This window comes from Electrona antarctica (genome assembly GCF_951216825.1).
Source record: "Electrona antarctica genome assembly, chromosome: 11".
Taxonomy (NCBI): domain Eukaryota; kingdom Metazoa; phylum Chordata; class Actinopteri; order Myctophiformes; family Myctophidae; genus Electrona; species Electrona antarctica.
Window position 1 is genome coordinate 33,365,202 of NC_136792.1, and position 22,511 is coordinate 33,387,712.

At 43.2% G+C, this 22,511-nt stretch overlaps 4 protein-coding genes across 4 annotated transcripts; 2 read left to right on the forward strand and 2 right to left on the reverse strand.

Moving 5' to 3' along the window:
- Nucleotides 1-2,146: 2,146 nt before the first annotated feature.
- On the forward strand, nucleotides 2,147-11,970 carry LOC306932115 (F-box only protein 40; the record flags this gene model as incomplete). The annotated part of the gene is given in 4 exon segments (XM_079513817.1): nucleotides 2,147-2,188; nucleotides 5,689-7,548; nucleotides 7,550-7,561; nucleotides 11,743-11,970. Coding segments are annotated over 4 exon segments (2,142 nt in total).
- Nucleotides 11,971-13,470: 1,500 nt separating this feature from the next.
- On the reverse strand, nucleotides 13,471-16,077 carry ttc36 (tetratricopeptide repeat domain 36). Its single transcript, XM_079513513.1, has 3 exons — nucleotides 15,957-16,077; nucleotides 15,527-15,715; nucleotides 13,471-13,772 (listed from the first exon to the last, which is right to left on the reverse strand). Exons 1-3 carry the CDS (start codon nucleotides 16,060-16,062, stop codon nucleotides 13,495-13,497), a joined length of 573 nt encoding a protein of 190 aa, XP_079369639.1. The 5' UTR covers nucleotides 16,063-16,077; the 3' UTR covers nucleotides 13,471-13,494.
- A 658-nt stretch (nucleotides 16,078-16,735) lies between these two features.
- On the forward strand, nucleotides 16,736-17,305 carry LOC306932116 (oligoribonuclease, mitochondrial-like; the record flags this gene model as incomplete). The annotated part of the gene is made up of 1 exon (XM_079513818.1): nucleotides 16,736-17,305. One exon carries the CDS (start codon nucleotides 16,736-16,738, stop codon nucleotides 17,303-17,305), a length of 570 nt encoding a protein of 189 aa, XP_079369944.1.
- A 3,297-nt stretch (nucleotides 17,306-20,602) lies between these two features.
- LOC306932117 (ubiquitin-conjugating enzyme E2 Q2-like) lies at nucleotides 20,603-21,724 on the reverse strand (the record flags this gene model as incomplete). The annotated part of the gene is made up of 1 exon (XM_079513819.1): nucleotides 20,603-21,724. One exon carries the CDS (start codon nucleotides 21,722-21,724, stop codon nucleotides 20,603-20,605), a length of 1,122 nt encoding a protein of 373 aa, XP_079369945.1.
- Between the last annotated feature and the right edge of the window lie 787 nt (nucleotides 21,725-22,511).

The window sequence follows — 22,511 nt, forward strand, 5'->3', positions numbered from 1 at the left end:
CCACAATTTCTCAAACGGTTACTAAGGTGTCCTGTCACTTTAAATAGGGGACAGCACAGCACTAATGGGCCAAGTTGGGCCAAACCAACTCCTGTCTAGAGGTAGGGAGGATTGCTTGTCGCCGAGGGACATTGGCGTCTAAAATGACGTTGGAAGAGGACTTGGGAGAACTAAGGACTTTGAGAAATAGAAGAGCTACAAGCTCATTGAAATATGAATGTGTATATAACTGCCTTTTGACCTAGACTATAACATGATGTGGATCATGTTAACCCCTTTTAATTTGGTCCTGTGTTGTGGGAGGAGCCAGGGGGGTATATAGCTCTGGGAGATGGCTGTGTCAGTCAGTCTGGCCGGCTGTCTGATGATGCCTGGAGCTGAGGAGAACTGTCTCTCTGAGGAGGTGATGTTTTGTTTATTATTTGTTACCATGGTTGAAAGGATCTAGATCTGTTGATTTATTATGATGTCTATATATATATATTATGTAGTATGTTATATATATTATGTTTTGCTTTACATTAGAAAGGCCTGATTTATAAATACTTATATTATATAATAATCGTTTATTTAAAATGATTTTGATTTGCATTGTGTGTATAATATAAAGTACTTGATTTTGAATATACCTTATTTTCTATTTTCAGACATTTGGTCTCCTCTGTATTTTTGTCACTTCTTATGCACTTTGGAAAATAAAACTACTGTTAAAACTGTGCCCAACTGCGATGCCTCGCCATTCCTGGTGTATATATTACCCCGCCTGAGACAGGGGTGTGATATTTGGTGGCAGTGGTGGGATAGTCATTCTCCCTTGTCTGCTGGAGGCGCGTCATGGCCAAGGCAGCCTGGATCCTGACATTGGGGAACTTGTCGGTGACACGGACCAACATGGCCTGATGAATGCGGTCAAACAGGTCGTCATCAATCTGGGCATTCTCTGCCATGCTGCCCAACAGCTTGTTGATCAGCTGGCACACTCGGAAACGCACCGCATGGCTGTTGGCTTTATGGGACTCCAACAGGAAGTTGAAGATGCAACTCAGAAAAGGATGATCATCTTCCATGTCTTCCTCTTCCATCGACTCTTCTTCACTAGGTGGCGATTGGAAGCTTGTGGCAAACTTGGCAACAAATTCAATGACATGTTCCACAGCAGGCTCTCGCTTGTACACAATCATGGCATGCTCCACCCTGTCACTGTCTGTTTGCTTTTACATGCCTTTCAGTAGCGCGCACTGTTTAGGTAGGGTATGGACAAACAAAACTACAAGCAAACAGATCACAAACGGCTCTAACCACAATTTCTCAAACGGTTACTAAGGTGTCCTGTCACTTTAAATAGGGGACAGCACAGCACTAATGGGCCAAGTTGGGCCAAACCAACTCCTGTCTAGAGGTAGGGAGGATTGCTTGTCGCCGAGGGACATTGGCGTCTAAAATGATGTTGGAAGAGGACTTGGGAGAACTAAGGACTTTGAGAAATAGAAGAGCTACAAGCTCATTGAAATATGAATGTGTGTATATAACTGCCTTTTGACCTAGACTATAACATGATGTGGATCATGTTAACCCCTTTTAATTTGGTCCTGTGTTGTGGGAGGAGCCAGGGGGGGTATATAGCTCTGGGAGATGGCAGTGTCAGTCAGTCTGGCCTGGAGCTGAGGAGAACTGTCTCTCTGAGGAGGTGATTGAATTGCATTTTTTGAATTGCATTTTTATGGTGCTTTTCTATGCACTACGTGCCTACTCAAAGCGCTTACAATGGTTCATTGTCAATGGTTCATACCAATTGTCATTACATCACACTATACGTATTACCCAGCTCCCCAAGTGCACCAATAAAGTCTTTAATAATGCTGCCACTCGGATGAGGGCAAGAGGCTGCAGAAATAGATAAACGGCTGACTGGTAGCCCTTGGAAGAAAAACAAAACGAGTTCAAAAACAGTTTAGAAACCCGTCCACCAGTGACATCATCGTTAGGCAGATTTCTTTTTTTTTTTTTTTTTTTTAGATTTACACGAATCAGAAGTTAGAGATTATTGCTTTTGCAACAATGTTAGCTAGAAGAATCCTGAACTATCGCATTAAGGGTTTGTTCTGTCAGCATCTTGTTGTGAACCACGTGGTCTTGTGTCTGCGACATGAAAAACATTCCTTCCTTCTCGGGTGATGAGAGACAACAGGTGCGAGACAGGGGTGGAGACAATTCCTTTTTGTGCACAGTCTCTGAGTGATTCTAGCACATTCGTAGATGAAAACTTGACATTGCATCGGATGGCATCCTCTGTTGTGTGTGTGTCATCTCTGAACTTGGTCTCCAACTTGTAAACTACTGTCTGCAGCTGAGGTGTTTTGTTTATTTGTTACCATGGTTGAAAGGATCTAGATCTGTTGATTTATTATGTCTATATATATATATATATATATTATGTAGTATGTTATATATATATATTATGTTTTGCTTTACATTAGAAAGGCCTGATTTATACATACTTATATTATATAATGGTTTATTTAAAATGATTTTGATTTGCATTGTATATAATATAAAGTACTTGATTTTGAATATACCTTATTTTCTATTTTCAGACATTTGGTCTCCTCTGTATTTTTGTCACTACTTATGCACTTTGGAAAATAAAACTATACTGTTAAAACTCTGCCCAACTGCGTTGCCTCGCCATTCCTGGTGTGACACCCCCCCTATGCATCCCCCCCCCCCCCCCCCCCCCCCCCCCCCCCACTGCAAATCCCTGCATTCGTCCTGCCCACCCTAGTGGGTCAGGCTAGAACCGGCCCTGCCTTTAAAAGCCTCATGTATAATTTGTCCTACGAGAATGTATATGTATATCTACAAGATTTGCTATGGTTTCTTGGTCCACAGCTAAATGATGGAGTTGGTAATCAAATTGGACCTTATTAGATCTATAACTTGTGAGTGTGTAAAGTGTAAAATGAAACCAAAAGGACCCTTATGGTTCCATTTTGTTTCATTGTACGCTCTCAAAATTATTGTTAAACATCTGCATTGCTTAATTTACAAGAAGCCTACACAATGTAGACTAATTGCTATTCCTATGGTACCAACATCAATACAGCTTGGGGTTGTGGACAAAATCTTATCAAACAATAACAAAATATATTAGGCAACATCTCATCAAATGGTGGTCCGTGGCTCAAATGCCAAATAAATACTGGACCTTGTGAAAAGGTTTGAAAACCACTGAAATACAACATTAAGCAGTGTAAAGCCAAGCTGCTGCCTCAAGGCAAAGCCACTTATTGTAATTCTGTGCCAGGTGGAAGAAAATAATCCATTTGCATGGAGACTAGAGATGATTCCAGCTGTGCAGAGATGCACAGTGCTCTTCCACATTCTGAATACAAAATAGACAACAGCACCATTTGCTGGAAAAACAAACATGCATTTATCAAACTTGATCAAAGTCTGCTGCTGACATCTAGTGGGCGATTTGAATCAACACAAGTACAAATTTCAGGTTCAGCTTACAGTAGCCTATGTCGGAGCCAGTGGGTGATTAATTCTCATAAGGCAGGGGGTCTGAACCCTCATGGAAACATACAAGTCATGCATTCATTGCCAATAATTATTTTAATCGCAAATTATGCAATATTTCAATCAGATGATGGGTCTTTTTTATGTTAAGAGAAAAGGACTAGCAAATAATGAAACAAAATGCATCAGAGAACTAAATGTACTATATTCTCTCAGTAAGTATGCACTTCACCACTGTTACAACCCCTAGGGTTCGGTGTCAGGACCCAGTGTTTGGACCCATATGTTTTGGACCCATATATAATATGCATAACTCACTTCAAAGTACACTCAGGAAACCAATACATGGACAATACATGAAGACTTTACTTAGCCGCAATTTGCAACACTAGATTTTTTTATAATGGGATTAATCTAGAGTTGCAATACCCTATATAACTTATACTTAAACACAGTTAACACACGCAAACACTGAAAACATACACACAGTTCAACACATACTGAAACCCAGGAAAAGCAGTACAATGAACCAGCACAACCGTCTTAAAGGGACACTTTTTGCAAAACAAAAAACATGGTAATGACGTTTAGAAGTTTTAGAACACTTTCCTGGGGGGTCTTTATGTGTCATGTGGCAACTGGCATCTTGGTGAATCTACTGTGTGGATGCATCATGCACCCATTCAAGGACTCAACAGGGGTGAAGGGATAAGCAGCAGAGGGGGTGAAGGGATAAGCAGCAGAGGGGAAACAAGGGGGGGGACATCAGGGAAGCGACCCAGGCGTGGCACACTCTGGGCACAGAATGCGACATGGGGAAGCAACATGAAATGCAAAAGGAGAAGTGGAATTTAAAATTGAATATACATTTATTACATCAAAATTTGGAACATAAATGGACAATAGGCTACAAAGGAAAACCTAATCTAACTAACAGAACCCAACTTCAAACCTAAGCTAAACACAAATCACATAACATAACTCAAATACCTTGCAGTCTAAAGAACTGAGTGAGTCATAGAGCTATCTTTCTCAAGGCTTCCAAGGGCAGCTTATGGAAACACAGTCTGTTCAAAAGGCTTTCAGGTGAAGTATAGGCAGGACCATGACCAATCTGCGGAGAGAGCCAATTGGGCCAGTCTCCAGTGATCTAGCCTCGTTCCCAGCCTTATTCATCTGCAAAGAGAAAAGCCTGGTCACGACCTAAGGCAGCTCAGTGTATAGCCGGAATTGTCATCATTGTAATAATAGCCATGATGCTATTGTAAAGCAATCTGTAGGCTACTGTATCACAGCTTGGTGATAAGCAGGTCATAATTGTGTTGTTGTGTCTATTTATAGCATGCAGACACAGTGCATAGGTTATTCTGAGGTTCACGGCACACTGGCACAAAGGCACTGAGGGACAAAGGGTGAGGACGTCTGTTGATCCTGCTGACTTTCACTGATTGCTTAGTTTAAGAAAACAGATTATATTTGAAAGAATATATATTGTATAGTTACTAGTTTTACTGTTAAGGTATAAAGATAATGTAAGTATTCATGTATATTTTAACAACATTATTTAACAAAATTAATAACATAACATTATTTATACTTGATGGAATGTATTGCTCAATATCTAAACATGTTCTTTTCCCCCCACTATTCTAATAAAAATGTTTTATTTTTATTTTCAATTATTATCTTAGTTTTGATGATGCAACATTTCTGGCAGTATGTATTTCATGGTACTGAACTGAATGAAAATAATTCCAGATGGTCAAAGAAAGCTCCTGTATGTGAGTCACTATGGTAAGTTTTTGCTTTGTTCTTGAATGGATCAAAATTGTGTGTGTGTGTGTGTGTGTGTGTGTGTGTGTGTGTGTGTGTGTGTGTGTGTGTGTGTGTGTGTGTGTGTGTGTGTGTGTGTGTGTGTGTGTGTGTGTGTGTGTGTGTGTGTGTGTGTGTGTGTGTGTGTGTGCCCGTTATTGAGTTTGTGCTTGAAATGTACTGTAATTCTGCAAACTGTTAATACAATTTTCAATCAATCAAAAAATCAAAAGTGCGTGCGTGCGTGTGTGCGTGCGTGCCTGCATGCGTGCATGCATGTGTTTGTGCGTGTGCGCACAGTATACAGTATACTACACACTACGACATTGTTTTATTCGTGTCACTGTGTCACAGATCCCTAAGCAGCATGAGCACTGTGCCAAGTGTTTCAACGCACACTGTCAGGCCCCAGTGAAGATTGCTGTCTCGTGTCCTGTCATCAAGTGCCGCAAAGGCTGTGGTGCCGTCCTGCACATGTGTAAGGAAGAGGAGCACCAGCTTCTCTGCCGCAACGAGAATGTGCCCTGCTTAAACGTGAGATATGGCTGTCCCTTCACCATGCTTCGACACAGGCTTGCCAAGCATCTGGAAGTCTGTCCCGCCAGCATCGTCTGCTGTTCGCAGGAGTGGATCCGCTGGCCCGTCTCCGGCGACACAGACACGGCTTTCTACCGAAATGTGTCAGGAGACCTACGGGGCGAGGGACACCTGGATGTTGCGATGGCCCTCAGGGACCAAGAGCTACTGTTCGGGTCCATCAAAATGAAAAATATTTTCCCTGAATTGATAGAGGAATTCGAGGGACCTCCTCGTCACGCTATGGCTGTCGGAGGCGCCAGTTGTGAAGATGAAGGCGCTAGCGGTTCAGGGTGCAGTGAATTTGCAGGAAATGCCTGTGCACTAGTGAAGGAGGATGGAGAGCTAAGTCAAGAAGAGAGAGATGCCATTGCCAAGAGCAAAGATGTAAATAATATGATAAAATACAGTTCCTGGGAAGGAATGTTCAGGAAAGAGATGCAAGGATGCAAGGAGACAGTCAAAAACCTTGACAAACAAACAGATCACGTTGGAGCAAAAGAAGAGAAACATTCATCAGTTAGTCAGGAGGAGATCAGAGACTCACTCCTGAGGCAGGAGTCGGTTGTCGATGTGGACGCCGCAGCTGGCACGGCACCGTGGCAAGAAGGAGTTCTGGCTAAAATACGCAAAGAAGCAACTCTCAGAGAATATAATTCCTATCTGGTGCACAATGGGCCGATGTTAATTCACTTTGGCCAGCTCCCTGCTTGCACCCCCCGAGAAATGGATTTTGTTTATGGTGGCCTGGAGCCTATTGAGGTCCAAACCGTGCGGACATTTAACATTCCCACCAGCTACCGGGCAAAGCGCAATCATCTGAAGGACCCTTCTGTCAAGGTCAAGACTGAGTGGCAAAGTGTCGACACGTCAGATCTGGGAGTGCCGACAGAGGAGCTGCCCAAGAGCGATGAGATAAGCACCACGTTGCTGTGTTCCTTGGAGAAGGAACTGAAGGGCCATCTCATCTCGGAGACCTCGGGAACGGACGGCTTCTACATAGATGTAGGAACACAAACGTACGACTTCGCCTCAACTCCGTTCGGGGCTGACATGTCGCTCGCCGATGTCGTCGCTGACAGGCCTGGAGGACTCCACATGTGCATCCAAATGGAATCCGTCACCAGAAGGCACAACAAGACGAGCTCGGCTTTCAGACGTGACTGCGGCCGCTTCTTCCGCCGCGATGAGTACCCCTCCCATTTCAAGAACGTGCACTCAGACATCCAAGCGGGCCTCGACGGCTGGTTCCAACAGAGATGCCCATTGGCTTATCTGGGCTGCATTTACAGCCAGTCGAGATTCCGCCCCTGCCGTCAGCAAGCTACGGTAAGATACTGCACTGACCTCTGCACCTTTGCCCTCCGACCAGCGGTCCCCCTGTCACTTCACCAGGGAGGGGACACCCTTGGCACGGGGCGAGGAGAGAGTGCTCGCAATGCAGATGCTCTCGCCGGACTGCCCTTTGAGATCCTGCAGCACATAGCCAGCTACCTGGACAGCTTCACCTTATGCCAGCTGTCACAGGTCTCCCTGCTGTTCAGAGAGCTCTGCTCCGGCCTGCTGCAGCAGAGGGGGATGGTCTCCCTCAAGTGGGAGAAGAAAACATACTCCTACGGGGGGACCTCGTGGAGATGTCTCCAGAAAGCAAGTATTTGTTTATTTTAACAACTTATACCCTCCAAACCAAAAAAAAGCAATATAACTCGAAGGAGACAGTTTGATGGCGAATAGATCCTACAGTAGCGTTTGTATTTTGTATTACTTTGTTTGCTGATAGAGAAAGGCACCCCATCCTCTCTGCATTCCAGCTCATTTGATCCATGCTTGCCCTTCCGGGATACTTTATGCATTGTTTAGTTTTAATTTATTGTGCAGGATGGACTCCTGTCTCCTGTAATCCTCACAGTACTGAAGTTCATATAGATGACTGATGTGCTGTTCGAAACTTAATTACTTGATGATGTGTGTTATGATACTTACATTGATAGATTTTGGCAAAAGTGTTTATCCAAATAAGGTGTATGCAATATTCAAAACGAATAGGATATAGGCCTACTGTATTTCCTTCCCATGTAATGTGATTACATACTTTCTATAAAGTTATAATGTCTGCCCTGTTCTTCAAAACCTCAATATATTCAATATTTCATTGAGGTATTTAAACTGGGGACGCCGCAAAATAAACTGGGGACCCCCCAAAATAATAACATTTGTTCCCAAAATAAACTGTCTCCCCAAAATAATCATATTTGAACTGGGGGTCCCCGAACCTGACAAGCACTTGGAATTGGAGGATTGAATTTTGTTTGACTTGGTTCCACAGATACAGCCTACTATAATTGCGCCACGTCTCTGCATGCATGTGTGTGTGTAATGCACGTAACTCGAGAAACGTTTCACCCACCGACTTCACATTCGACAGTGCAGTGCCCGGTATCAAGTCGGTCGGACCCACGGTTCTCCAGAACCACCACAAAAGGCTCTGGTCAGGCTCTGCCAGTGAGCCTAATGAGGCCAACTCCTTTCACCTGGGCCAGGCTCTGCCAGTGGGCCTAATGAGGCCAACTCCTTTCACCTGTGCAATTTCCAGCCTCTGCCTCAGCCAATTGAGGCTCAACCAATCAGGCTCTGCCAGTGGGCACAGGCACACAGATCTCCATGTGGGACACTGGCTGACAGTTAAAACTGTAAAACTAAGATATGTATGCACTTCATTTAACAGAGAATATCTCAACTGTTCTTGGCTAATATGACCGCTGCGAACAACTTGAACTGTGAACAATTCTCTATCCGGGGCGTAATACCCGGAAATGACCACACCCTTTTTTAAATGACAGCTACTTCAAACATGGCTCTATCTTCTAAACTGTTTCTGCGACAGATTGTCAAAATGTTCAGTATACTCGTGTTTGAATACTCAATAGACCATATGCACACAGCGGTCATCTTTCCACAAGTTAATGGCAGGGTGGAAACTTTGCCAAATTTGCCATTTGACCGCACATACATCTAAACAGACAAAGTCCTATCTAATTGTATTAAATGATGTCAAACTCACCAACATTGCAGCTGTACGAAAAGCTTGAATGATCCTCTTCCTATCTGCAAAGTGTTTGTTTCATAAAAATCCACCATAGACATGTTATGAGCTACTTTATGTCAAGAAATTCCTTGCAGGTGATTTTTTTCTAAGTGTTGGAGTTTGGAAGCGCTAGCTTTCTGTAACGGAACATCCTCCTGCATTATGTGCAAATGCAAACCAGGTGGTACGCAGGGATGTTTAGTGATTATCCAATGAGCGCTTCCAAACTCCAATACTTCGAAAAACATACTTTGACATAAAGTAGCTCATAACATGTCTACCATGGATTTTTATTAAACAAACACTTTGCAGATAGAGGATAATTAAAGCTTTTCGTACAGCTGCAATGTTGGTGAGTTTGACATCATTTAATACAATTAGATAGGACTTTGTCTGTTTGGATGTATGGGCGGTCAATGGCAAATTGTGGCTAGTTTCCACCCTGCCATTAACTTATGGTAAGATGACCACCATGTGCATTAAGGTCTATTGAGTATTCAAACATGAGTATTCTGAACATGAGCATCTCAGAACATCTGTAGCTCCAACGGTTTGGAAGATAGAGGCATGTTTTAAGTGGCGGTTATTTTAAAAAGGGCGTGGTCATTTTGGGGTATTTCGCCCTGGATAGAGATTTTTTCACAGGTCCTAAGTTGTTCGCAGCGGTCATATTAGCCAAGAACAGTTGAGATATTCTCCGCTAAATGAAGTGCATACATATCTTAGCCAGGACCTGGAGTATACTATGACAACCTATATCATTAGGTTCCCAAGTTGCATCGTTCCCAAGTAGGCCGGTGGCCGACTGTGACGGGCACGTACAGGTCTAGAATTGTGAAAATTTCAAGTTGTTTTCCTCTTTCTTATTATTTGAAATCTTTATTTATTTTAAGGTATTAAAAAGGTCACCTCACTGTCCTCTGACCCGAGCGCCACAGGTTGAGAACCACTGCATGGCTACCAGGTCATTCATACTGCTATATCGGTTCCCTGACTGTCACTGTTAACTTATTATGCAGCTCCTGTAAAGCCTGATGTATAGCTGTAGATCTGTTATTTTTGGCATGTGACAATGTTGTATTAGGCATAGACTGCCTGTGCCGCACGCACGCACGCACGCACGCACGCACGCACGCACGCACGCACGCACGCACGCACGCACGCACGCACGCACACACACACACACACACACACACACACACACACAGTGTTGATGACACTCCAATCCCGCACAAATTAGAAAAAAGAGACAATGATTTGCCTATATTGATTATGTAGCCTAGTTAAAGGTAGTAGAAGTGATGTAATTTGTTTAAATCCAAAGTTTTTTGTTAAAAGGTTAAAGGTCTATTATATTAGTAATGATAAAGTGTAGCAGGGGTCTCCCTAGCTGCCTCTCCATCTCTTTTAGAAATATATTTTCAGGTTGCTGTTGTTGCTTCATTCAGTGAGTTATCTCTCCTGATTTGATGAAAATGGTATCCTGACCCGAAAAGGTATTTTCTGTTTATCAAAGCACCAGAGAGACGGAGACACTGTTGTTTCTGAACCAACACTCTGTAATGTCTATAGCAATGATTACTATTAGAATAGAGCTATAGCATAAACTGTGACAGTTTAGTAGTACATATTTACTTGTTAGGGTGTCCGCCCTGAGGACTGGGAGGTCGGGGTTCGATTCCTGGCCAGGTCATACCAAAGAGTAAAGACGCAGTGACTCCCTGCTTGCCACTCAGCATCAAGGGTTAGATTGTCCCTGCGACATATACAAGCGTCATGTCCAGGGGGTGTACTTGTACATCAAGCTGCCACACGCCACAGAAACATGAGATAGGCTCCTGCCCTATGGGCCTCATGGCTCGACAAGGCTTACTTTTATGTTTACTTGTTAATGATTGATATATTGCACTGGTATCCGTATGCACTGTGCAGTCACAGGACACAGAGCATGCCCATGATATCAGAGATGTGGAATGCAAGCAGGGCCTTATTGCTGCCAGGGGACAACAAGCCCTAACTCAGTGTGTCCATGATGGGCTACATGAGGCCAACAATGGCTCCCTAACAATGTATAGTCTTGCGTAGTCAGACCTTTAACAGATCCACGCCTCCACCCACTCTGCTTGGGAGGCTGGGAGCTGGAGACTGCATGACAGTCTGGCTAATGCGAGACTAAGTGATGGAGGAATTCATGCTAACATTCAATTCAAACTCTGCTTGGGAGATGGAGACTCCATGAGAGTCTGGCTAATGCGAGACTAAAAGTGATGGAGGAATTCATGCTAACATTCAATTCAAATTTGTTTCCCCTCCGATTTCCACGGTACACTAAATATCTGGATTAAAAGTACAAAAGTATTGGTATCATAATGTACCAGCCTGTGAGGCAACCATAAATAATGCTCTTCATCAAACTACAGTACGTGGCACACGAAAAAATAGTGTTCCAAAAACACAAAAAAAAATGATCTCAGCGGTTTGACATATATTATGGATATAAAGCATCAATAATTGACGGCGTGAAAACGATAATGTTACTGTTATAAACCGACTGTATCAAATATGAGTGGCTGACTATCGCAATTAAACGATACAACGCCATGCATCTCCTTGACAATATCACAATTTGTTTAGTTTTGGACCACAATTCTTATATGAGACGATTTTAAGATGACCCAATATTCTCCCTGTAAGGATGATTATTGAATATTGATTATTCATTCTGATGTGTATAACTCAATCTGCAGGTTTGGGAGTTCAGCTGTGGGTTCTCCTCGGTGGACAGATGGCGTTTCAACGACGAGGTCCCATCCATGTCGGAACATCTCAAAGTCTGCTCCTTCTACGAGAGAGACGCCCGCACAGAGCCCGTGGCTTTACCCAGCGACACAGCCGGGGGCACTTCAGCCACACTGATGATGGCCGGGTGCATCGCTGGTGCATGCATGGGGGACTCCCGGATCCACACCTCATAGTTGCATCATGATTGTATAAATGATTGTTTGTGATAGACTTTCTTAGTTGATTTTGATTCGTTTTTTTATGCTGAACTTGACATTTCTTGAATTGCATAAGCACCTCTCTTGTAAAATCGAGATTTAACCCTTTAGTCCATTAAGGCAGATTCTACAAATGCTTTCTAAATCGGTAGTTATCAAATGCATACAGGAAGTTTAAAAAAAGGAAAAAAAAGAAAAATCCGAAATAGTAGATGAACATGCTGTGCTTGTATATCTGTTATTTTTTTTAATAGCCAACGCAAAAATAGAAAATCAGTACAGATAGTTTTCCCGATTTTAATTTAATTTCTGACAGTCTCTAGCGTTCAATAGTCAGTAATATCAGTAATATGGTGACATCAGAATGACCAGTTCTCAGCCTCAAGGGCCTGGTCTCTTGCCCTTGAGGCCCTTTGTTGATTAAATCCAATTTCAACCTGGCGTCCCTATTCTGTGCAAGTCATTATAGATGAACATCTTTATGAAAAAAACTGACCAGAATTCTTCAGTTCTACAATAACACAACGTGTTGCAATGTGCCGCTTTATTGAGAGCTAATTTTTTTGAAAGTATAGTAACCGATTAGTTAATTTATTGTTATCCCTTGAACAATGAACATATAGTAGCCATAATTTGAATGAATAGTGGGAATTTGTTATGAAGCAATTGCAAGCAATAGGAAAGTTACTGCAGCTTTCATGAGACACAGGCATTCACAGAAATGCTACAGGCTATTTCAAAATAAACCAACAAAAATGGTAGGTTTCATAGACATATAAGAAATGAAAAAATCGGCACACCAATTCAGGCTCCCAAGTTTCCCAACGTTTCGGGCCGCAGCCCTTCCTCAGACCTTCCTTCATTTTGATCCAGCACCCAGCCTAAAGGTATAGATGTGTCCTTTTTGACTGTTTGTTCAGCCTTCTCCACTACAGGTTTCATAGACATTTCTTGGTATTTCTTATCCATGTCTCTAGGCTATTATTTTATTTGCATATTTTAATATACGTATACATCGTCTATAATTCTCCTAATAATAAATATGTTCTTATGTATTCATTTGAATGATTTATGTATTAACAACGAGCTTCCAGTATCCGAGTTTGTTTCACATGACATAATATTATGTGAAACTAAACATATTACGTGTCTGTTTAGATATTGTTGCCTGTGATTATGTTTGCATTTTCTCATTAATAGCTGGTCAAAAGCTTATTTTCTTGTACATATGGAGTACCTTACCAAAATGAAGAAATGTTGTTGGTGATGGTCCACCTTTTCAGAATACAAGTACTGACATCTAGTGGTGACAAACGGAACTACAAGTATTCAATAAAAAAGAATTACACCATGTTATTTGATTACAAATTGACAATTCTTTATACAATGCAATGATATCAACACGAAAATGTACTTTTGAATACTTTACTTGAGTATGTACCACTTGAGTATGTACCACTGGCCACCGGACTATCAGTTTCTCCATCTGTAATTGTCCAGCTATTGCATGTCAGGCACGTCGGCCATGTCAGGGTTGCGTAGTTTGTTGATCACCTCCGTCAGCATTCGGTTGCACAGGGCAGCGTACGGATTGAGCGCCACCGCCTGCTGCCGTGCAAATTCGCTGCCCAGCGTGGCTGCCCTCTCGAAGTCTTCCCTGGCCTCCTCATCACGCCCCGCTAACCTGAGCAAGAGCCCTCTCTGCACCAGTGCTTGGCACATGGTGCGGCCGCTGCCTCCACTCAGAGATATGGCACGGCCCAGGTCCTCCATGGCCTCTGGGAAAAGAAAAGGGAGAGCTTTAATTTGAGTTTTCATTTATTTAACCCAGTGGTTCTCAGCCAGTGGTCCGGGGATCTCGTGGTCCTTGAGAGGGTTCCAGGCAGGTGGTCTCCAGCTAAATGATGGAGAGTTGGTAATCAAATGGACCCTTATAGACCTTTAACTCTTGAGAGCATAAAATTAAACCAAATAGACCCGTAATATAGGTCCATTTGGTGTCAAGAGTTAAGTTATTGTTAAACCGATCTGCATTACTTAATTTACGTTTAAGTAAGTCTGCACAATTAGAGATTGTAGAAGAATTGTTATTTTGATCAACATTTGCCTGTGTTCTCTCCTAATGGTACCTAGTACCAAGTTACCAATCTCAATACAGCATGGAAATGTGGACATATTGTTTAGTTTTGCGTCTGAGAATTAATGTCATCAATGGTCCGTGGCTCAAATGCAGAATAAATAATGGAAATGAAAGGGGTTGAAAAACCACTGCTTTAACCACATACACCGAAAGCTTTCCTCAGGATACGGAGGGTAGGAAAGCCTTTGCAGAAAATAGCAGATCGGCACGCTTACAACAACACGCCGTAAGCTTGTCGATTGGCTATTGTCAGCGAAAGCTTTCCCCACAATAACAGAAAACAGAAAATACCCTAGTATAGAGCCCTGAGTGACTCCAGAAAACCATAGGGTTTATATGTGGTTACTATGGGGAGATTGTTGCTCACACAGTACAATGCCACAAAGTGTATAGCCTGTGTTGCTGTGTGAATACTGGTACTCGGTACTGTATTTTCTTTGCAATTACAAAAAATCACCATGCACCGTGTTAAGTCAGGGGCGCTCCTGTCATCATACATCATCATACATCGCCAATCACAATCGGCGTCTTCACCTGTCTTTCTTATAACTTTATTTCTAAATGTAAGGGGGGACACGGTGGAGGGACGATGTTACAAGCGGCTATGCAGGTCTCCTTATAGCCATGCATGCTGTGTGCTCAATCCCACTAATTATGGATCCCCCTGGTGCTGAAAATAGTTTCCCAGCACATTTTTACAACAATGCTTTAACCACATGAACCCTTTCCATTTCCACTTGCCATTTGCATACAACAGGGAAGAGGACGTCATCAGTTTGTGATGTGTTTGTTGTATAATACTATAGGCCGTATTGTCTACAGTGCAGTCTACATGATGTTATGCAGAGCGTATAAGTTGGGCGTATGATATATGACCTATATAGGTCTACGTGTATATGACTTTGGACCTACAGTACTGTACAGGCATTTATAATTGGGGTGAGCTGCAGCACTAAAGAAGAATGCATTGTCAAACACATCACGCACAGCAGTCTCAGCAAACTCAATCAGATATAGATCAAGCTGCTCAGTGTTCTAAACTATCAATATCAAAGCTGTATAACGTCGCTGTCAGACAGAAACCTTTTATCTCCATATTTCAACTCTCTTTTTTATTAATAAATGAATGCCCTGGCCTATGCTATAGCCCACTTTGTTGCATGAAAGTGTCTCACCAAACAAGCTTGTAGATCTGCTATTTTTGAAAACGTTTGTAAACGTGTGCAAATCTTTGAATATTATATTATTAAACTTAGGTCCCTGAAACAACCTATATTTTGAGATGGGGCTCTGTGGCCAAATACAGATCATTCTGGGGGTCCTTACATGAAAACGAATATAAATCTGTACTTCCACAGCGACAATGTGTAGCATCATGATGTGTAGGCCTACCTGCGGTGTTCCCTTGCAGACGCAGAGCCTGTGCGCGGTTGTTGTAGGCCGAGGCTCGGCGAGGCAGGGCGTGGATGGCCTGGCCGAAGCGGAGGAGCGCGCCTTGCAGATCGCCGGCCTCCGCCGCGCTGACGCCCTGCAGCTCCAGCTGCTTCACCTGCATCAGCAACTCCCTGTCAAAGCCACTGTCTGGTAGCAACAGATAATAAAAAATGATAAATAAAAGCACACACAAACATAAGGCCCAACAACATTCAAACTCAGCTGACAGGTATACTGTGGCAAAAAAAAGAAAAAACAGATTTATGTCCCCCAGACTTCAACTCCAGATTAAAATGTTGGGGAAATGGAAAATCGTATACGCTATAGGGAATCAACAATCTGCAGTGAGGTGATAAACTCTAGGAGGAAAAAAAAATAAGCTTTTTACCATCGTCAGTTAAGTCGTCCTCCTGGTTCAAGCCAGGGATGTCTCCAAAAGGCGTGTTGGGGTTGAAGATAGCCTGCAGGACGGCTCTGTCGTGTTCCGAAGACATCTCTCACTGATGACTGTGAACGGAGTTGGAGCAAGAAAACACGCGAGCTGTCACTTCAAACAGTCCTTTTCCCCTTATGTTCCCCCCATTCATCCCAGCCAATGGGAGCTAGGGGTGGACGGGGTGGACTTTGAGCAGCAGAAAACATCTGTATTGAGTTAACTCATAAAATGCAGGCCCAGGCCATGCAGGGTGGTTTTAAAAACAACTCAACAGAGAGGGAGAGGGACACAGTTGTAGTAGAGTGTGTGTGTGTGTGTGTGTGTGTGTGTGTGTGTGTGTGTGTGTGTGTGTGTGTGTGTGTGTGCGTGCGTGCGTGCGTGCGTGCGTGCGTGCGTGCGTGCGTGCGTGCGTGCGTGCGTGCGTGCGTGCGTGCGTGCGTGCGTGCGTGCGTGCGTGCGTGCGTGTGTTTGTTTTGACGTCACAGCTGACATCGGTATTATGACATTAGTGCTATAACATCAGTGTGTGCCTGTCTATATATAGTGTTACCCACTTACCCAGGTGTACTCCATTGGTTCAGCTGAGATGTTAATTCAGACCAGGGTATTACGGAGAAACACAGAGCCAACTGTGACTGAGCAGGATCGACTGAACTGGCTTACATCAGTAGTGTTTCTTATACATGCCGGGGGTCTCAAAGAAAATGGCGTCTACCAAAGCAGATCCTGAGATGTCCCAGAGGATGGTGTGGGTGGACCTGGAGATGACCGGCCTGGACATCGAAAGAGACCAGATCATCGAGATGGCGTGCATTATCACAAACTCTGGACTCACTGTTTTGGCTGTGGGGCCTAACCTGATAATCAAACAACCAGATGAGCTCCTGGATGGGATGTCTGACTGGTGTAAGGAGCATCACGGCCAGTCAGGGCTGACAAAGGCCGTAAAGCAAAGTAAGATCAGCTTGCAGCAGGCTGAGTACGAGTTCCTCTCATTCATCAGACAGCACACCCCGCCCGGACAATGTCCTCTCGCCGGTAACTCTGTGCATGCGGATAAGAAGTTCCTGGACAAATACATGCCACAGTTCATGCAGCACCTCCATTACAGAATAATTGACGTCAGCACTATCAAGGAGCTTTGCAGGCGGTGGTTTCCAGAAGAGTATAAGCTGACACCTCAGACGAAAGCCTCCCACAGAGCCCTGGAGGACATTCAGGAGAGCATTAAGGAGCTGCAGTTCTACAGAGCCAATGTGTTCAAATCCCCAACAGACAACAGTCCATCATCATCCTGTTGAATGGAGAAAGCAACAAGGATGTATCAACTGAATAAAAGATATCACATGTAGTAAGCGGCGCCTGGCAATGTTTGTTTAAAGTGCTCAAAACAAACCATAGACTTAGCTGCCGTATGATATAATTTTAAAAAGCCAGACATTGGAGGGGCTAGCACCCCTCAAAAAAGGAAAAGAATGAAATAATCATGAGGAATGATGAACGTTTTTCCTTTTCCATTTTTTGTGTAGCTCCAGAATTAACGTTTATTTGCACACACATGTATGGTCTTTCTACGGGTATCTCGCTACGGGCCCAGAATTCAGCCAATCAGTGCAGAATGTCACACTTTGCCAATAATAATAATAATAATAATAATAATAATAATAAGGGTAATAATAATAATAATAATAATAATATTATAATAACAAATAAAAAGATACAGTATGCGCTGCAAGGCATTGTGAGCCTGTAGATCGGCTATTCTTGGCTAAGTACAGAGTGAAAGGTCAAGTTATTTCTGAAAATACACATTAGCATGAATCCACAACATACACTGATGACAGTCAGACAGTGTCTATGAAATCTATGAAAAGGTTATTCTGCAACACAGTATACAGTGGGGGGTCCCTGCTTCACCTTCCTCTCAAGTTGTCTTTGGTCTAAAACAAATGTTGAAGACCCCCGTCATAGACTGACCATAAAAGTGACAAAGAAGACAGATGAGACGGGCATGCGCTCACAATGGACATTACTATATTATTATATCTATCTATAAATGCACCAAAGGTCTCTATGTGTACGTAAATACTTACGTCTGTAATCCATGTAACTCGATAACCGTTCTCAACTTCAAATTCGACACACGTGCTCCACAACCCCCAGAGAGGGAGTGCAGTGACCGGTGTCGAGTCCGTCGGATAGCCGGTTGTCCAGAACCAGCACAAAAACCTGGCCGGGCTCTGAACCTGATCACCCCTATATCTCCATATATGGAGCTGATCTGTTCTGATGTCACAATGATGTTCTGTTCTAGCATCTCCATAGACTCATATTTGGGCATGCATGCCTGACAAAGAACTCCATATATGGGCATAAAAGGGACACAGACTGGGTGGGGCATGCATTTCCAACTTGCATCATTTCAGTAGGCCAGTGCCCAACGGGCACGGCTGGTTATCTATAAAATGCGAAGAAATGTGTGTCTGTCCTTCATGTATCTCAAGAACTGTTCAAGCAATTGATTTCAAATGTGGTGTGTACTGTGTATTGCTGAGAACCCATGGGAGTGCAGTGCCTAGTGGGTATTAGGTTGTCAAATGAGCAGCTCTCTCTGATGTCATCAATGTCATCCGTCATACATATCAACAATAGGCCTGTTATGATACTGCACCAAGTACTTGGACAACAGATACCGCGGGTCTGCACAAGCAATTATGATGATAAAACATGCATGCAGGATGCATGGCTGGAAGAACAAGGATACAATTTGTGGAAGAATAACTTTCTGTCAAATTATGTAGGATGTGAAGCTCAAATACACAGCATCATTTTGCTGCTGATGCACTCACTGGGATGCCTTTGCTCACTGTTTGACTGTGGCCATTCTACAAATTCCTTCTAAATCTTAACAGTTATCTGAAAAATCACACCCATGTGAAGTGAGCTCACTGAACTGTGCCTTTTATCATGTTGATATTGTATGATGATAATGTATTGACCCCACAGTGCAGTGCATTGGCAAACTAATAGACGAATGCTACACACCTTAGATATTAATAGAGATGTCACCGGATTTCTCCTCCCATCCACTTGCATTAAGTTGCTCAAAAGCGCATGAGGCGATTTCACTCCTCCTTCCGGGTAGGAACAGAGTGCATTATGCATTATGGGATGGATTGGGCCAAATCGTGAACGTGCTGGATATATTTTCCTAAATGTATGCCCTGCTTGATCATACTAAAATACATAAAAAATTGCAGATCCACAAGCTCGAAATGTGTTGCGAAGCGATGAGTTCTGGTCATAGGCCTGCTGTGTGATGTTTCATATATCCAAATCAATCTTAACTGTTGTTTTGGAGAATCAGATCCAGTTTCATAACCAATGAAGAAATGAATGGGAACTTGACTTTTCACTTTATACTTTGTTACCTCAATAAACATTTTTCACATATATTTTTATTTTCAATTGCATATTTCTATCACGCAGCATATGCATTTTTGTAAATTATTAATTTTAAAATGTATACTAAGTATCCTTTTGGGGCGTGTCTACGCTGTGATTGACAGCCAGCATTCAACTGAGTGAAAACCCACCACCACTCGCTCCCCTTCATACCCAATGGCATCCGTTTCCGGTTGCACTCGCAGCTGAACTAAAGGTCGTCATTGTTCCATCACAAACATTAAATATGCCATTGATAATGAATGGCCAGTTTTGAGTGTTTGTGTAAACACAAACATGAAAAGCTGGACATGTGATTGGCCGGAATGAGATGATGTATGATGATAAGAGCGCCCCTCACTTCACGTAGGTTACTCTATGGGTTGAACCTGTCAGGAGTTTGAACCCCCATCAGTACAGGACAATGGGTCAGTGAATCACTCAAGCCTCTCCACCGCCACAGAGAGATCGTGGCCGTTTCAAAATACCTTTTTATTTATTTTTACAGTTGCCTTTGGGTGATTTGTATGTATTACATTTTTATGTGGATTTTTTTTTTTTTAACATTTGAAGAAAATAATTAATTAAGGGGGGGGGGGGGGGGTGTTCATGGCCATAAAATACTGCATCATTTACATTAGGGAGTGTCTCAAATCACAGCACAACGTAGAGAGGGAGCTAGTGACCGCACACATACACACACGCATGCACTCAAATATTCCCCAAAAACATTCCCCACTCTTTCCTATACCTTTTCAGTAGTGCATACATAGCCTACACTGTACATTCACACAGGAGTGAGATAATTGGTCAGAATAAATTGAATATGGATCCCGAGATCCACATGCACGTAGTGTGGCTCCCATCTGGATCATGACTGCAGCCTGTGTAGTTCCAATCCAAATTTAGGCAAGGTTTCAGCGTGAATCAAAAATATTAAAGTAAAATATTTCAAAAGTATAAAACGCGAATTGGAGAAATAAAAAGTGGATATGCTAAATTGGCCTATAGCCTACCACATGCATGGTGCTTATTGGTCCAGCAGTTTGTGAGATTAGCTGAAAGACACAGACTGACACATGTGACCCTCTGGCTAAATCTCCTGCAGAGCCAATGCCGTGAAAAGGTGTGCAGGAGTGCTGGATTGTCCTCTCCTAGCCGTCCTGTTTAGGTGGTGTGTGCCAGCCAGTCTTGTCGTGTATCAGGACCTTGGTTATGTAAGCCTGCCGTGCACTGGAATGGCTGTATGTATTCCTGGCTCCAAAATTCACTCTGCCTTCTCCTTTGACCAAAGTGGCACCGATCTGCATGATAACAGACTCTATGGAATAGGCACTACTCCAGCCCTGCTTTGTGAGGAGCTCCATGCACACGGCGCCTCCTTCAAGTACGTGTCCTCTAGAAATCACGGGTGCAACCACCCGTATGAATGGTGGCTCAAAGGGAAAGTTATCTTTAAATGTCAAGTTGAGCAGAATGCCATCTATTTCCTCTTTCTTCTCAAGGACTTGCATGTCCTTGTATAAAGGGCTGTCTGGATCCACCGCTTGACGTCCCACCTTGACTTGCCATTCATACAGATTGTCGTTGACAAGCTCCACAGTATAGTTGCCCCCCTTGTAACTCTTGGACTTGTAAATCTCTCTTAGCTCCTTCATCAGTCGGTCAGAGGCCTGCAATGAACCAGTCACGGCAACGCTGTTCATGTGGTCCTGCCTCTGGTTCTTACGAATCTTCTCCAGGACGGCCATGTTCTCCTTCTCCACTGGGTCTACCTCCTCTTTGGCGACATCATCATCATAGTCCAGGTCATCATCATCTTCTAAGTCCTCTTCCTCGTCGTCTTCCTCGTCGTCTTCCTCGTCATCCTCTTTCTCCTCATCCTCAGATGTCACATGTCCTGCTTCTTGTGCTGCAGGCAGAGGCTGGTCCAACCTCTTCAGATCAGGGTGCTGGGGAAGGTTGTAGAGCTGACAAAGGTCACAGACGAGCTTCTTAAGCTGCTGCAAAAGGAGGTTATTGCCGCTTCTAACATCTTCCAGACACTCCAAAACCTGTGCCAAGCTCGGGTCATCAGAGTCCACACACCATATCGGAGGCACGGAAGGGTACGATTCGGTTATGTTGCAGTTGATGGTCAACCATTTCCCCCCGGTCACATTGAACTGGCAGGTCAGTTCATCAGGCTTCTGGTCAATAATCCTGAAGCTTTCGTGGTTCGGGTCAAAAATAGACACCAGAAATTCAAGTTCTGCCTTCAGCCCAAACTCTGACATCTTTGCCTTTACTTGGTCTTAATGTTCACTTCTGTTCCTCTGTTGCTTGAAGACTCGTTTACAGACTGACAGCTCTGTTGCTGTGATCTGCCCATTAAATACCAAATTAGACCATGACATCACACGAATCATGATGACAATGCAACCTATAGACGAATTCAGAAACGGGTCTCATGGAGGCAGCTTACGTATTTCCTGTAGGCGGAGCTAATGCCTGACGGAGTGTTATTGGACCAAAGTATGTGCCCCCATATTGACATATGAGTTCCTCATGGCTCCATATTTGGGGAGACATTTTGATAGTTTGATGCTTTGACGGATCTGAGATGAATACACAAAACTAGTGTGATGCCCGTTGGGAACGCTGTACACGTCAGCAGTGTTGATTTCACAGCAATTTTAGATTTAGTTGACTAAATACCATAAGATCTTAGTTAACTAAATCTACAGAATGTATTTTGGCCGGCCGTGATGGCATTGAAATGCCTGATTTATAGGCTACTCATGCTGTGTGCCGAAAATAGCAGATATACAAGCTCACAACCTGTCACACGACAGACAGACAGGGTCTGTGCTGATACGTTGCACTTGCACCCAAGTGTATCTGTATCTATTGCTTTTATGTCCATATATGGATATCCCCACCACTGTTTCAAACATATATGGGGATTCACATATTTATCAATATCTTTCAGAGCACACTGAGCACATACAGCAGCTCAAAATGTTTACAAGTTTATCGAGATGAACTCCCCACACAGTGACAGCACTCCATGTTTACGCAGAC